Here is a 17,500-nt window from a genome sequence, read left to right on the forward strand (position 1 = left end):
AGTAGTAGTAGTAGTAGCAGTAGTAGTAGTAGCAGTAGCAGTAGCAGTAGTAGTAGCAGTAGTAGTAGTAGCAGTAGCAGCAGTAGTAGAGGTAGTAGCAGTAGTAGTTGTAGCAGTAGTAATAGTAGCAGTAGTAGTAGTAGTAACAGTAGTAGTAGTAGTAGTAGCAGTAGTAGTAGTAGCAGTAGCAGTAGCAGTAGTAGTAGTAGCAGTAGCAGCAGTAGTAGAGGTAGTAGCAGTAGTAGTTGTAGCAGTAGTAATAGTAGCAGTAGTAGTAGTAGTAACAGTAGTAGTAGTAGTAGTAGCAGTAGTAGTAGTAGCAGTAGCAGTAGCAGTAGTAGTAGCAGTAGTAGTAGAGGTAGTAGCAGTAGTAGTAGTAGTAGCAGTAGTAGTTGTAGCAGTAGTAATAGTAGCAGTAGTAGTAGTAGTAACAGTAGTAGTAGTAGTAGCAGTAGTAGTAGTAGTAACAGTATTAGTAGTAGCAGTAGTAGTAGTAGCAGTAGTAACAGTAGTAATTGTAGTAGTAACAGTAGTAGTAGTAGTAGTAGTAGTAGTAGCAGTAGTAGTAACAGTAGTAGTAGTAGCAGTAGTAATAGTAGCAGTAGTAGTAGTAGTACCAGTAGTAGTAGTAGTAGCAGTAGTAGTAGTAGCAGTAGTAATAGTAGCAGTAGCAGTAGTAGTAGTAGTAACAGTATTAGTAGTAGCAGTAGTAACATTAGTAATTGTAGTAGATATCATTAGCATCCGTGTTTACATACTTAATACACGCAGGTGTGTTGAAAGTAAAACTATAATATATTAATGGCCCTGTTAGTAGAGCATGGTGCTTGCAATGCCAAGGTCGTGGGTTCAATTCCTTATGGGGCCATCCATTAAAAAATGAATGCACTACTGTAAGTCACTTTGGATGTGGTATGTATATGATATTATAGCAATACAATATAGTTTACAAGACTGTCCTGAGTTTAATGTCTTAATCAATATCCTGACTTGTCTAATACCATTCCCCACATAGAACATGGAGACGAGGAAAGTAATATGGGAAGACACTGATTTAGCACTGCTTAAGAACCATTGTTTAACAATTTGTCAAAATAGTTATGTTACTGTAAATACCTATCTTGAATAATCAATTTGGTACCGGTTTCCAAAAAACTGATTTGGTTATCTGATTAGCAAGGACCATCCCTAAACTATGGAACTATTTCCTGTGGATAGGTGGGTTACTGCTACACAGTGGCCTATTGTATGTTTAAACAAATGTGCCCATCTATAAAATTGGTAGTGGAAATTAATTAGTCCACAGCCTGATTATAATGGTTTTAATTATGCCATTGGTTGTCATAAAACGTCGTATTTTGAATGTCAATGAGAAAAGAGACAATATGAACATTTCAGAAAGTTTTTATTTCCTTCTTTAAATAACAAATCATTAGCACATTATAAATAAATAACAAGTTAAATAATTCACTTAATAGAATATTCTTCATTAATAAATAGGTTAACAAAATATTAGTCTCAATATCAAGTACTAGGCTTTCACAAAGTAAATCATTGTATTACAAATATTACTTCAATATTGTAGGCCTATACGTTTTGGCCTTGCAGGCTACGAACATGTGAGGGTGTGAAGTTTGACTTCTACAGTACATCATTACAAATGTGAACCTAAAATATATAATTCAAGTTTTTCTATATTCAAGTTTGAGTCCAGTATTGTAACAGTCAGTTCTTCAAAATTGTCCCATTAGTGACATGTTCTTTTGTTCGCTTCACTCTCCAAATACAGCAGCTAATGTAGGCTACTCTGGTGAGGCTTCAGCGAGCGTCCTAGTGAATCATCTCCGGGCATGTCAGCGCCCAGGTCCGAGGCAGCTCGACACCTTTCTCGAAACCAAAAGCCATTGAACCAGGCTCCGTCTTAATGTCAAGTCATTAGCTGGGGGAAAAAAACAGTTCAGTTCTTTTAATTCTCGGATCCCAGTCTGTGATAAACTGCCGGGTAGAGGAAGGCTACGACGTAGCCGTTCCTTGTGCTCTGCCTGTGCATGCGATTCATCTCGCCATCCCAGCAGGGACACGTCGTATTGACCAGCTTGCTCCAGATGTTGTCACTCTGCTCACCAACAAGTTGATCTTGATGATTGACAGCTGAGAGCTCGGTGGAGACACCGTCTGTGAGTTGACGCGCCTGTTCCTCTGCTGACTGGAATGGTAGTACCTTGTAATACGCCTCCTCGTGTGCCTCGACGGGAAGGCTCTCGGCGCTGATCGGTGTCTCGATGCAAGCGTCCTCGGTGTAGATCTGCAGGAATAGTACCAGGCACAGAGCAACGAGCCAGCGCTTGGCAGCGCTCTTCTCGGCAGGTGGAAGGTATTTTCGGACATTGGCTGGGTACTGTACCCGGGTGTTCTTCCTTCGCTGGCGCACTGCTGTGTAGCGTTGTGGCTCTTGAGCTGGGATTCGCTCAAATGTGAAGATTTCTGGCTCTTTGCTCCGCGGCATCGCCCTGTAAGCGAACTGTCCTTGATAATTATTTGTCGGAATTGACAATACCAAACTATTTGATCGTGTATACATCTTTCTTGTTTCTCGAGTTCTCTTTCTCGTGTAGTTGTCGTTCGTTGAATGATTTTTCTACCCGTGGCGCACAGGTTTATATAGCCTATTCTAGTTTTAACTACTTTTTAGATACGCCCATACGGATAGAAGCCACACCCAAAGTGTGAGCCAACGCTCTCACATTGCTCAAGGAGAAAAGTACAATTTAAATCGTTTTCTGTATTTTAATATTGTATATACCTATAGTTCGTGTTGTTTTATCCAAAAACATGCCATGCGTAATTATTTCAAGTCAGCAAATAATATCAATAGCTACATGTAGATGTTTGTTTTTTTTAGGTCCCATAATTTGTGTTGATAAAGGTTTTTAAATGTATCTATATTTGATCAAGCAAATGGACAGCGATGGATAGTAACCACGGTGAGAGCAATATAATAGGCGACAATAATAACGACAATAACAGACTAATAGCAACAACAACAACAATAATAACATTAATAATAATACAATTGCTATCGAATGACCTGTAAAATATGTCATTAAGACCACACACAACTTTGTTTAATAATGGAGAATTTAGGCATGATGTGTTTACATCCTACACACACTAATTCATAGAATCAGCTAAAACAACAAAAAGGTTCTGGATGAAACCAAAATGGCTTTGAGTCTTGCTTCATATATGGCATCCCCTTTAAGGTTCTATATAGAATAGTGAATGAAATGTGCTTTAATGAATAAGGTAAGAAAATGGGGACTTGGACACAGTGCAACTCAGTATTGGCAACTCAACTGAAGTAGACCGCTAATTTGCCCCGCTGCTCTAGTATGTTCTCCTGTCTCTCTTTCAGAACACAATGTGTACGATAGTGGTTTTGGCTCTAGAAAATATTCACAAAATGTTTTTTTTTTCTATGTCAGACTGTAAGTAGCTACACCCTTCACTGTGAGTACACCCTTCACTGTGAGTACACCCTTCACTGTGAGTACACACTTCACTGTGAGTACACCCTACACTGTGAGTACACCCTTCACTGTGAGTGCACACTTTACTGTGAGTACACCCTACACTGTGAGTACACCCTTCACTGTGAGTACACCCTACACTGTGAGTACAACCTTCACTGTGAGTACACCCTTCACTGTGAGTACACCCTTCACTGTGAGTACACCCTTCACTGTGAGTACACCCTTCACTGTGAGTACACACTTCACTGTGAGTACACCCTACACTGTGAGTACACCCTTCACTGTGAGTACACACTTTACTGTGAGTACACCCTTCACTGTGAGTACACCCTACACTGTGAGTACACCCTTCACTGTGAGTACACCCTTCACTGTGAGTACACCCTTCACTGTGAGTACACCCTTCACTGTGAGTACACCCTTCACTGTGAGTACACCCTTCACTGTGAGTACACACTTTACTGTGAGTACACCCTACACTGTGAGTACACACTTTACTGTGAGTACACCCTACACTGTGAGTACACCCTTCACTGTGAGTACACCCTTCACTGTGAGTACACCCTTCACTGTGAGTACACCCTTCACTTGAATCACTCTATCAGAATAAGTATGCTAAAGTTAGGTACACTGTGCAAACATGGAGAAACCACGTTTTTTTTTCCATACAGACACGTGTTTTTCATCCCTAATTGTTTTTCTAGCTGAATAACGTTGTAGCTAATTAAGAAGACAAGGACCCGTTGAAAGACCAGCGTGCTCTGCAGTGTCGACCCTCCTCGGCTGTCCAGACAATTTCAAGATCATTTGGAGTGAATAACAATTTCAAAGCTGGATTGAGTAGTTCAGTACAAGGGCAAGTTATTACATTTCAGGGGGTAGGGTGAAGTTACCCATAGACGCTGATCTTGGGTCAGTTTTGGATTCCCCCCCACTAATGGCAGGCTGATCTCATACGGTAGACTAGACGTAACATAGTAAGCAAAATAGTATGTCTATGTGTCAGGGGAGAAGCTCCAGGTGGTATCTGATTTTAAGTACCTTGGCGTCATACTTGATTCCAACCTCTCTTTTTAAAAAGCATGTGAAAAAGGTAATTCAAATAACCAAGTTCAACCTAGTCAATTTCCAATTTATACGAAATTGTTTGACTACAGAGGTAGCAAAACTGTACTTCAAATCTATGATACTCCTCCACTTAACATATTGCTTGACTAGTTGGGCCCAAGCTAGCTGTACCACATTAAAATCCATTCAGTCTGTCTACAAACAGGCTCTCAAAGTGCTTGATATGAAGCCCAATAGCCATCATCACTGTTACATCCTCAGAAAGCATGAGCTCCTAAATTGGGAAAATCTTGCGCAATTCACCGATACACGTCTTGTATTCAAGATCCTAAATGGCCTGGCTCCCCCTCCACTCAACAGAAAACACAAACATATGGCAGCAGATCCACAAGGTCTGCCATGAGAGGTGACTGTATAGTTTCCTTAAGGAAAAGCACCTTTAGTAAATCTGCATTCTCTGTGAGATCTTCCCATGTCTGGGATACACTGCCACCAGACACACATAACTGCACCACATATCACACTTTCACAAAATGCTTGAAGACATGGCTAAAGGTCAATCATATTTGTGAACATAATCCCTAGCTGTGTGTTGCCGCTTTCCATTTTGTCTGTTGTCTGTAGCTTGTGAGGTGTGGAAACACTTTGTTGCTTTTATGAATTTTGTCTTGTTGCTTTTTGTTCTATGTTGCTCTGTCTGTATGCTACGTCTTGCTTGTTCTATGTTGCTCTGTCTGTATGCTATGTCTTGCTTGTTCTATGTTGCTCTGTCTGTATGCTATGTCTTGCTTGTTCTATGTTGCTCTGTCTGTATGCTATGTCTTGCTTGTCCTATGTTGCTCTGTCTGTATGCTATGTCTTGCTTGTTCTATGTTGCTCTGTCTGTATGCTATGTCTTGCTTGTTCTATGTTGCTCTGTCTGTATGCTATGTCTTGCCTGTCCTATGTTGCTCTGTCTGTATGCTATGTCTTGCTTGTCCTGTTGCTCTGCGTGTGCTCACTTCTCATTGACTGTCTGTATTGTAATTGTTTTTCATAACCTGCCCAGGGACTGCGGTTGAAAATTAGCCGGCTGGCTAAAACCGGCACTTTTACTGAAACGTTGATTAATGTGCACTGTCTCTGTAAAAAATAAAATAGACTAAAACTCAAACTCAAAAATCCGGGACACTCAAATGATTATGATATGTTACGGTTGGTATGGTTAATCACAGCAAATTGGAATTCCTAACATTTCATATGTATAGCAAATACGTAACTTATCGTACGAATTGCAATTCGTAACATGCCTTAAGAAATGGATTATCGATAGCCACAAATGAATACATAAAAAAACCAAACGTAGCATATCATACTAATTTGAGTGACCCGTATTTTAGTTTGCCATGTTACGTCTACTCCTGAGCCCAGGTTGCCCTGAGCCCAGGGGGGGGGGGGGGGGGGGGGGGAGCTGATCCTGGAAACTTCACCTCCGGAGCTATACTCTAACTGTAGGAACAGGGCATAAGTCAAACTAGACTTAAGTTTTAATGGAGAGGAGAAAGTGACCGCTGAGATAAATAATAGAAAGGAAAACTAAATATACATCCTCAAATAAAGAAGCTACTATTCAACGTGGTATTAGTGTGAGTTACAATACATTTCCACCAATAGTACAGTGAGAGTTAGCGGAATCATTCACTCAGCCTCCTCTGACATCATCGGCTCCGTCTGATAGGAGGTGAGAAAGTGGGAAGTGTCTGGAAGTTGTGTTTCTCACAGTCTGTCTGTCACTCCATTTTCGGTATTGAACAGCAGGAATAGGAATGCCACCCAGGGGTGAAACCAAAGGGGGCTGGCATTCTTGGCTGAGGTGTGAGATATTTACACTGAGACGTGTCAAACGTTCACAAGGCATGCGTCAGCATTTTAAAATAACACACATCACACACACATGACGGCATATACACATGGTTGTGAACCATGTCTGTCTGCCCAATGGTTGGAAACCAAGGCTCAGGCGTGATAATGTTGACTTTAGATAGACTCATCACTGACTGGCCATCCTACTGTACTTTGCTAAATATGGAAACTCAACTTCAATATTCTGACGTGGTGTCCAGCCCTCCATCGTACACATGATGTCCTCTTATCCAGCCACACAGCCCTCCATGGTACACATGATGTCCTCTTATCCAGCCACACAGCCCTCCATGGTACACATGATGTCCTCTTATCCAGCCACACAGCCCTCCATGGTACACATGATGTCCTCTTATCCAGCCACACAGCCCTCCATGGTACACATGATGTCCTCTTATCCAGCCACACAGCCCTCCATGGTACATATGATGTCCTCTTATCCAGCCACACAGCCCTCCATCGTACACATGATGTCCTCTTATCCAGCCACACAGCCCTCCATGGTACACATGATGTTCTCTTATCCAGCCACACAGCCCTCCATGGTACACATGATGTCCTCGTATCCAGCTACACAGCCCTCCATGGTACATATGATGTCCTCTTATCCAGCCACACAGCCCTCCATGGTACACATGATGTCCTCTTATCCAGCCACACAGCCCTCCATGGTACACATGATGTCCTCTTATCCAGCCACACAGCCCTCCATGGTACATATGATGTCCTCTTATCCAGCCACACAGCCCTCCATCGTACACATGATGTCCTCTTATCCAGCCACACAGCCCTCCATGGTACACATGATGTTCTCTTATCCAGCCACACAGCCCTCCATGGTACACATGATGTCCTCGTATCCAGCTACACAGCCCTCCATGGTACATATGATGTCCTCTTATCCAGCCACACAGCCCTCCATGGTACACATGCTGTCCTCTTATCCAGCCACACAGCCCTCCATGGTACACATGATGTCCTCTTATCCAGCCACACAGCCCTCCATGGTACATATGATGTCCTCTTATCCAGCCACACAGCCCTCCATGGTACACATGCTGTCCTCTTATCCAGCCACACAGCCCTCCATGGTACACATGATGTCCTCTTATCCAGCCACACAGCCCTCCATGGTACATATGATGTCCTCTTATCCAGCCACACAGCCCTCCATCGTACACATGATGTCCTCTTATCCAGCCACACAGCCCTCCATGGTACACATGATGTTCTCTCAACCAATAAAGTCATGACAAAAGTAAGACGTTTACTTGTTGTCATATAGTTTAAATGTTATTGGATTTTTACAAGGCCTCCACTACAAAGCCGTTGTCAGAAACCATCTGTTTGATGTATTGTTGACTGTTTGTTTTTTTTTACACTGAAATGGCCTGACAGAGAGACTTTGGCCCGCTAATGCACACGCATTGGCCAATGTCAATAGATTGGCTTTGACAAGTCGCACCAATGAAATCACTGCCAGGAATCCCAGTGGTTATGGGGGGATATGGGTCATTGTTGTGAGATAATGACTGGGATTGGCTGAGTGCCATGACAACCAGGGGAGTACGTGCACTACAGCAGTGAACCCCCTCAGTGTCCCCACTGCAGTAAAACTCACTATGACCAGGGGGCAGCACTAGGCAGAATATCTCAGCTAAACACAAATGTTCCTTGTAGAAAGTCCACTTGACAAACCTAAACAAACAGCTCAAAAAATATCCAACAGTCACGGCCTTCTCTGGCCTTCACTTCTTCTTGTATCCTGTCTCATTCAACTGCATTTACAGGAGCAGATAGGAACTATCAGGAGCAGAGAGGAACAGAGAGGAACCATCAGGACCAGAGAGGAACAGAGAGGAACTATCAGGAGCAGAGAGGAACAGAGAGGACCCATCAGGAACAGAGAGGAACAGAGAAGAACCATCAGGAACAGAGAGGAGCAGAGTGGAACTATCAGGAGCAGAGAGGAACAGAGAGGAACTATCGGGACCAGAGAGGAACAGAGAGGAACTATCAGGAGCAGAGAGGAACAGAGAGGAACCATCAGGAACAGAGAGGAACAGAGAGGAACCATCAGGAGCAGAGAGGAACCATCAGGAGCAGAGAGGAACCATCAGGAACAGAGGAACCATCAGGAGCAGAGAGGAACAGAGAGGAACCATCAGGAACAGAGAAGAACAGAGAGGAACCATCAGGAACAGAGAGGAACCATCAGGACCAGAGAGGAACCATCAGGAACAGAGAGGAGCAGAAATGAACCATCAGGAGCAGAGAAGAACAGAGAGGAACCATCAGGAACAGAGAGGAACCATCAGGAACAGAGAGGAGCAGAGAGGAACTATCAGGAGCAGAGAGGAACAGAGAGGAACTATCAGGACCAGAGAGGAACAGAGAGGAACTATCAGGAGCAGAGAGGAACAGAGAGGAACCATCAGGAACAGAGAGGAACAGAGAGGAACCATCAGGAGCAGAGAGGAACCATCAGGAGCAGAGAGGAACCATCCGGAACAGAGAGGAACCATCAGTAGCAGAGAAGAACAGAGAGGAACCATCAGGAACAGAGAGGAACCATCAGGAACAGAGAGGAGCAGAGATGAACCATCAGGAGCAGAGACATACACTACATTTCCAAAAGTATATGGACACTTGCTCGTTTTGAAAATCATGGGCATTAATATGGAGTTGGTGCCCCCTTTGCTGCTATAACAGCCCTCCACTCTTCTGGGAAGGCTTATCACTTGCTTTCATTCAGCCACAAGAGCATTAGTGAGGTAGGGCACAGGGAAGAAAGTTCTTATGTGCCCTCTCCATCTCAATGGGTTTTTGAGTTATTCTCCTTAGGAAGTGTTTTTTGGAAAATTGCAAAATCCTCAGACATCGTTTTGAATGCGGTCTGGCTGGTGACTTTAGCTCCTCCACCTCCACCTGCTTAAACTCCAAACTGTGCTTAAGTTACATTGCATTCTTAAACAGATCATCAAACTTTCTGTTGGTAGAATTCATAAAGAGTTGAAGGAAGAACTTCAAGTTTTTGTTGATCCAGTAGTTCATGGAGGGTAGTGTTGATCCAGTAGTTCGTGGAGGGTAATGTTGATCCAGTAGTTTATGGAGGGTAGTGTTGATCCAGTAGTTCATGGAGTGTAGTGTTGATCCAGTAGTTGTTGATCCAGTATTTCATGGAGGGTAGTGTTGATCCAGTAGTTCATGGAAGGTATTGTTGATCCAGTATTTCATGGAGGGTAGTGTTGATCCAGTAGTTCATGGAGGGTATTGTTGATCCAGTAGTTCATGGAGGGTAGTGTTGATCCAGTAGTTGTTGATCCAGTATTTCATGGAGGGTAGTGTTGATCCAGTAGTTCATGGAGGGTAGTGTTGATCCAGTAGTTCATGGAGGGTAGTGTTGATCCAGTAGTTCATGGAGGGTAGTGTTGATCCAGTAGTTCATGGAGGGTATTGTTGATCCAGTATTTCATGGAGGGTAGTGTTGATCCAGTAGTTCATGGAGGGTAGTGTTGATCCAGTAGTTCATGGAGGGTAGTGTTGATCCAGTAGTTCATGGAGGGTAGTGTTGATCCAGTAGTTCATGGAGGGTAGTGTTGATCCAGTAGTTCATGGAGGGTAGTGTTGATCCAGTAGTTCATGGAGGGTAGTGTTGATCCAGTAGTTCATGGAGGGTAGTGTTGATCCAATAATTAATGGAGGGTAGTGTTGATCCAGTAGTTCATGGAGGGTAGTGTTGATCCAATAGTTCATGGAGGGTAGTGTTGATCCAGTAGTTGTTGATCTAGTATTTCATGGAGGGTAGTGTTGATCCAGTAGTTGTTGATCTAGTATTTCATGGAGGGTAGTGTTGATCCAGTAGTTCATGGAGGGTAGTGTTGATCCAATAGTTCATGGAGGGTAGTGTTGATCCAGTAGTTCATGGAGGGTAGTGTTGATCCAGTAGTTGTTGATCCAGTATTTCATGGAGGGTAGTGTTGATCCAGTAGTTCATGGAGGGTAGTGTTGATCCAGTAGTTCATGGAGGGTAGTGTTGATCCAGTAGTTCATGGAGGGTAGTGTTGATCCAGTAGTTCATGGAGGGTATTGTTGATCCAGTATTTCATGGAGGGTAGTGTTGATCCAGTAGTTCATGGAGGGTAGTGTTGATCCAGTAGTTCATGGAGGGTAGTGTTGATCCAGTAGTTCATGGAGGGTATTGTTGATCCAGTAGTTCATGGAGGGTAGTGTTGATCCAGTAGTTCATGGAGGGTAGTGTTGATCCAGTAGTTCATGGAGGGTAGTGTTGATCCAGTAGTTCATGGAGGGTAGTGTTGATCCAATAATTAATGGAGGGTAGTGTTGATCCAGTAGTTCATGGAGGGTAGTGTTGATCCAATAGTTCATGGAGGGTAGTGTTGATCCAGTAGTTGTTGATCTAGTATTTCATGGAGGGTAGTGTTGATCCAGTAGTTGTTGATCTAGTATTTCATGGAGGGTAGTGTTGATCCAGTAGTTCATGGAGGGTAGTGTTGATCCAATAGTTCATGGAGGGTAGTGTTGATCCAGTAGTTCATGGAGGGTAGTGTTGATCCAGTATTTCATGGAGGGTAGTGTTGATCCAGTAGTTCATGGAGGGTAGTGTTGATCCAGTAGTTCATGGAGGGTAGTGTTGATCCAGTAGTTCATGGAGGGTAGTGCTGATCCAGTAGTTCATGGAGGGTAGTGTTGATCCAGTAGTTGTGGTCCCAGTCCGTCCCTGGTGGTCCAAGTCCATCACCTGGTGGTCCCAGTCCGTCACCTGGTGGTCCCAGTTCGTCCCTGGTGCTCCCAGTCCGTCACCTGGTGGTCCCAGTCCGTCCCTGGTGCTCCCAGTCCGTCACCTGGTGGTCCCAGTCCATCACCTGGTGGTCCCAGTCCGTCGCCTGCTAGTCCCAGTCCGTCACCTGGTGGTCCCAGTCCGTCCCTGGTGCTCCCAGTCTGTCACCTGGTGGTCCAAGTCCATCACCTGCTAGTCCCAGTCCATCCCTGGTGGTCCCAGTCCGTCCTGGGGTCATTCAGTATGAAGCCAACACGGTGTCCTTTAAGCTGCAGAGTCCAGGATACAAGGTGTCTGTCCTATCAGTGATCAGGATACAAGGTGTCTGTCCTATCAGTGATCAGGATACAAGGTGTCTGTCCTATCAGGGATCAGGATACAGGGTGTCTGTCCTATCAGTGATCAGGATACAAGGTGTCTGTCCTATCAGTGATCAGGATACAAGGTGTCTGTCCTATCAGTGATCAGGATACAAGGTGTCTGTCCTATCAGTGATCAGGATACAAGGTGTCTGTCCTATCAGTGATCAGGATACAAGGTGTCTGTCCTATCAGGGATCAGGATACAGGGTGTCTGTCCTATCAGTGATCAGGATAAAAGGTGTCTGTCCTATCAGTGATCAGGATACAAGGTGTGTGTCCTATCAGGATACAAGGTGTCTGTCCTATCAGTGATCAGGATACAAGGTGTCTGTCCTATCAGTGATCAGGATACAAGGTGTCTGTCCTATCAGTGATCAGGATACAAGGTGTCTGTCCTATCAGTGATCAGGATACAAGGTGTCTGTCCTATCAGTGATCAGGATACAAGGTGTCTGTCCTATCAGGGATCAGGATACAAGGTGTCTGTCCTATCAGTGATCAGGATACAAGGTGTCTGTCCTATCAGTGATCAGGATACAAGGTGTCTGTCCTATCAGTGATCAGGATACAAGGTGTCTGTCCTATCAGTGATCAGGATACAAGGTGTCTGTCCTATCAGTGATCAGGATACAAGTACAAGGTGTCTGTCCTATCAGTGTCCAGGATACAGGGTGTCTGTCCTATCAGTGTCCAGGATACAGGGTGACTGTCCTATCAGTGTCCAGGATACAGGGTGTCTGTCCTATCAGGACCCAAACTGTTGGAATGGTATGCAGGGTGTCTGTCCTATCAGGACCCAAACTGTTGGAATGGTATGCAGGGTGTCTGTCCTATCAGGACCCAAACTGTTGGAATGGTATTCAGGGTGCTTAGTCATCATAATAAGCTGGCATAGCTCCAATAACTTTAAATAACCCCATCTATATTTAGCCATCGTAGTTATTTAAGTTATTTCAACAAATTGTTTTCATAAGGACCTAGCGCAAGAAAGAGATGTTTTCTCAAGGCTAGGATTATCAACTTTGTCCTTCAAGCAGCAATAAAGAGGACGTCACTGCTCAACGTTTGACTGACAGGCGTGACGTTTAGCTGTTGTTTACCATAGTCAAGTGCACAAAGGTACTCGTTTTTATACCTACGTACTTGCATACCTAGAAATAAAGACATGTTGGCCTTAATCGCAGGCGTACAGTATATAGCTTCCGTCTCAGTCTTTTCCTCCTAAAATGCCATTATTACCTGGGAATGCAGTGTCTCACTTCAGTGTCTTTTGTCACCAATTTGATTGATTCGAGCCGCACTGATACGCAATCATTACTTGTCCTGCAGTCATCCCAATTCTACAGGCGAAGGTACACCGTTGCCATGGAGTAAATACACAAACAATGTACTGAGCCATGAAGTAGATGACTGAGATGTTAATGATGAGGGTAATGTTAACCCTAGCCCGTATTGAAGCTGTGAACCAGATCATTATGATATATCATTTAGAACTAGGGTTGAAAAACTCCTGTAACTTTCACCTAATTCCCAAGATTACTGGAATCAAGGCGGAATCAGCAAGAAATCCAGAATCCTCCAATAAGGATTTCTGGGGGAAAAGTATTTTTGCAACCCTATTTAGAAGAGGACACCTGTTGAGAGGATTACAGTGCAATGACAAGTGAGAGAGGAGCACTTGCAGGCAATGTCACAGACCCGATGTCAGAGTCACTGAGGGTGGAGTGTGTGACACTCTGTCTGACAGGAAGGTTGACATATTAGGAAATGAGAGTTGAAAGATTGTGTCACGCTTGTAAAGGTGACCTAGTGTCTTAGTGTATATATTATGTGTAAACACAATGACCTCATCGATGCCACTTTTATTTGCAGTGTGATTAGTGTACAGTGTGCGTGGGTGGGTGGGTGGGTGATCCTGGCTCGTTTTGCAGGGCGTGTTGAAAGAGTCATACTGTATGAGCTCAGGTAGTTCTCAGGTTGTTGCGCAAAGGTATGTAGGGTACTGATTAATACTGGTTGGTACTGGTTGGTCCCATACTGAAAAGTAATATATGTGTATTAATGATGTGATTTATAGGTACATATATGTCACGTATACAGTACCAGTCCAAAGTTTGGACACACTATTTTCTACATTGTAGAATAATAGTGAAGACATCAAAACTATGAAATAACACATATGGAATCATGTAGTAACCAAAAAAATGTGAAACAAATCTAATGATATTTCTTCAAAGTAGCCACCCTTTTCCTCGATGACAGCTTTGCACTCTCTTGGTATTCTCTCAACCAGCTTCATGAGGTAGTCAGTCACCTGGAATGTATTTCAATTAACAGGTGTGCCTTGTTATATAGTGGAATTTCTTTCCTTCTTAATGTGTTTGAGCCAATCAGTTGTGTTGTGACAAGGTAGGGGTGGTTTACAGAGGATAGCCCTATTTGGTAAAAGACCAAGTCCATATTATGGCAAGAACAGCTCAAATAAGCAAAGAGAAACGACAATCCATCATTACTTTAAGACATGAAGGTCAGTCAATACGGAAAATGTCAAGAACTTTGAAAGTTTCTTCAAGTGCAATTGCAAAAACCACCAAGCGCTATGATGAAGCTGGCTCTCATGAGGACCGAAACAGGATATGAAGACACCAAGTTACCTCTGTTGCAGAGGATAGAGTTACAAGCCTCAGAAATTGCAGCCCAAATAAATGCTTCACAGAGTTCAAGTAACAGACACATCTCAACATCAACTGTTTAGAGGAGACTGCATGAATCAGGCCTTCATTTATCAAAATAAATGTACAGTTGAACTCAGAAGTTTACATACACTTAGGTAGGAGTCATTAAAACTAGTTTTTCAACCACTCCACAAATTTCTTGTTAACAGACTATAGTTTTGGCAAGTCGGTTAGGACACCTACAAGTAATTTTTCCAACAATTGTTTACAGACAGATAATTTCACATATAATTTCACTTAATTTCACTGTATCACAATTCCAGTGGGTCAGAAGTTTACATACACTAAGTTGACCTTGCCTTTAAACAGCTTGGAATTAAAAATTATGTCATGGCTTTAGAAGCTTCTGATAGGCTAATTGACATAATTTTAGTCAATTGTCAATTGGAGGTGTACCTGTGGATGTATTTCAAGGCCTAACTTCAAACTCAGTGCCTTTGCTTGACATCATGGGGAAATCAAAAGAAATCAGCCAAAACCTCAGAAAAAAAATTGTAGACCTCCACAAGTTTGGTTCATCCTTGGGAGCAATTTCCAAACGCCTGAAGGTACCAACTTCATCTGTATAAACAATAGTACGCAAGTTTAAACACCATGGGACCACGCAGCCATCATGCCGCTCAGGAAGAGATGGTGCTTTGGTGTGAAAATTGCAAATCAATCCCAGAACAACAGCAAAATACCTTGTGAAGATGATGGAGGAAACAGGTACAAAAGTATCTATATCCACAGTAAATCGAGTCCTATGTCGACATAACCTGAAAGGCCGCTCAGAAAGGAAGAAGCCACTGTCCAAAACCGCCATTTAAAAAAGCCAGACTACAGTTTGGAACTGCACATGAGGACAATGATTGTACTTTTTGGAGAAATATCCTCTCGTCTGATGACACAAAAATAGATGGCAAGAATCATCTACAGTAGACACAAGAAACAACAAAGTAGACATAAGGTCGCCAAACACTAAATGCAATTACAAAATAACCGTGCTTCTACACCTGCATTGCTTGCTGTTTGGGGTTTTAGGCTGGGTTTCTGTACAGCACTTTGAGATATCAGCTGATGTACGAAGGGCTATATAAATACATTTGATTTGATTTGATTTGAACTGTTTGGCCATAATGACCATCGTTATGTTTAGAGGAAAAAGGGGGAGGCTTGCAGGCCGAAGAACACCATCCCAACCGTGAAGCACCGGGGTGGCAGCATCATGTTGTGGGGGTGCTTTGCTGCAGGAGGGACTGGTACACTTCACAAAATAGATGGCATCATGAGGTAGGAAAATTATGTGGATATATTGAAGCAACATCTTAAGACATCAGTCAGAAAGTTAAAGCTTGGTCGCAAATGGGTCTTCCAATTGGACAATGACACCAAGCATACTTCCAAAGTTGTGGCAAAATGGCTTAAGGACAACAAAGTCAAGGTGTTGGAGTGGCCATCACAAAGCCCTGACCTCAATCCTATAGAAAATCTGTGGGCAGAACTGAAAAAGCTTGTGTGAGCAAGGAGGCCTACAAACCTGACTCAGTTACACCAGCTCTGTCAGGAGGAATGGGCCAAAATCCACCCAACTTATTGTGTGAAGCTTGTGGAAGGCTACCCTAAACATTTGACCCAAGTTAAACAATTTAAAGGCAATGCTACCAAGTACCAATTGAGTGTATGTAAACTTCTGACCCACTAGGAATGTGATGAAAGAAATAAAAGCTGAAATAAATCATTTTCTGTCCTATTATTCTGACAATTCACATTCTTAAAATAAAGTGGTGATCCTAACTGACCTAAGACAGGGAATTTTTACTCCGATTAAATGTCAGGAATTGTGAAAAACTGAGTTGAAATGTATTTGGCTAAGGTGCATGTAAACTTCCAACTTCAACTGTATGTGAGAGTGGATTCTCTGCCCTCACGTGCATGAAAACTAAAGACAGGCACAGACTGTGTGTGGAAAATGTTTTAGGACTGAGACTCTCTCCAATACAACCCAACATTGCAGAAATATGTGCATCCTTTCAAGCATTAACAAATAAGGTTTTGTATATAAGATGGTTAAATAAAGAGCAAAATGATTTATTATTATTATTATTATTATTTGGTCCTATAAGAGCTCTTTGTCACCTCCCACGAGCCGTGTTGTGACAACTCACACTCATTCTTATGTTTAATAAATGTATCGTATAGTGTTTGTGTGGCAGGCTTTCAGTGATGGCAAAAAACAACATTTGAGAGTATACTGACCCTGGTGTTAGAAGAGGTATGCAGCTGGAGGTTGAATGTTTGAAGAGATAGAGAACTATAACAAGTTAGGGAACCTCTGGTCTACTCCATTTCAATCTAATCTCAAAATAAAATGGCAAGAATCATCTACAGTAGACACAAGAAACAACAAAGTAGACATAAGGTCGCCAAACACTAAATGCAATTACAAAATAACGTACCACTACATGTGAGATTTATGTATTGTTTTAAAATATATGAAATGTAAAAAAAAAAATATTCTGGAATACATTCTGACATTTTTTGAATGGGGTTGTGAGATGTATATATTTTATCGAGATATATGACCATATAAATAAAAGTTTTATGTCACGTTTATATATGGGTTTTAGATATATGTTTTTACAAGCATTTCGCTACACTCGCATTAACATCTGCTAACCATGTGTATGTGACAAATAAAATTTGATTTGATTTGATATATGTTCTTTGATATATAAGGCCATACAGTATATGGCCTTATGGTTCTTTGATATACTGTATAAGGCCATATATGGTCTGGTTGATAATGGTTGATAATGGTTGGTACTGGTTGGTACTGGTTGGTACTGGTTGATAATGGTTGGTACTGGTTGGTACTGGTTGGTAATGGTTGATAATGGTTGGTACTGGTTGGTACTGGTTGATAATGGTTGGTACTGGTTGGTACTGGTTGGTACTGTTTGGTACTGGTTGGTAATGGTTGGTACTGGTTGGTACTGTTTGGTACTGGTTGGTACTGGTTGATAATGGTTGGTACTGGTTGGTACTGGTTGGTACTGGTTGATAATGGTTGGTACTGGTTGATAATGGTTGGTACTGGCTGGTACTGGTTGGTACTGG

The 17,500-nt window shown here is 42.6% G+C and overlaps 1 protein-coding gene across 1 annotated transcript; it reads right to left on the minus strand.

Annotated features, from left to right (window-relative positions):
- Nucleotides 1-1,388: 1,388 nt before the first annotated feature.
- ier3 (immediate early response 3) lies at nucleotides 1,389-5,178 on the minus strand. The gene has a single exon (XM_090236932.1). The coding sequence runs from the start codon at nucleotides 2,579-2,581 to the stop codon at nucleotides 1,967-1,969; it is 615 nt and encodes a 204-aa protein (XP_090093058.1). The 5' UTR covers nucleotides 2,582-5,178; the 3' UTR covers nucleotides 1,389-1,966.
- Between the last annotated feature and the right edge of the window lie 12,322 nt (nucleotides 5,179-17,500).

This window comes from Oncorhynchus mykiss, chromosome 6, assembly GCF_057628025.1.
Source record: "Oncorhynchus mykiss isolate SJ-2025 chromosome 6, ASM5762802v1, whole genome shotgun sequence".
Lineage (NCBI taxonomy): Eukaryota > Metazoa > Chordata > Actinopteri > Salmoniformes > Salmonidae > Oncorhynchus > Oncorhynchus mykiss.

What these genes read in the sequence shown, in the direction of transcription:
- ier3 (XM_090236932.1), bottom strand. Translation starts at nt 2,581, where the DNA reads ATGTATACACGATCAAATAGTTTGGTATTGTCAATTCCGACAAATAAT.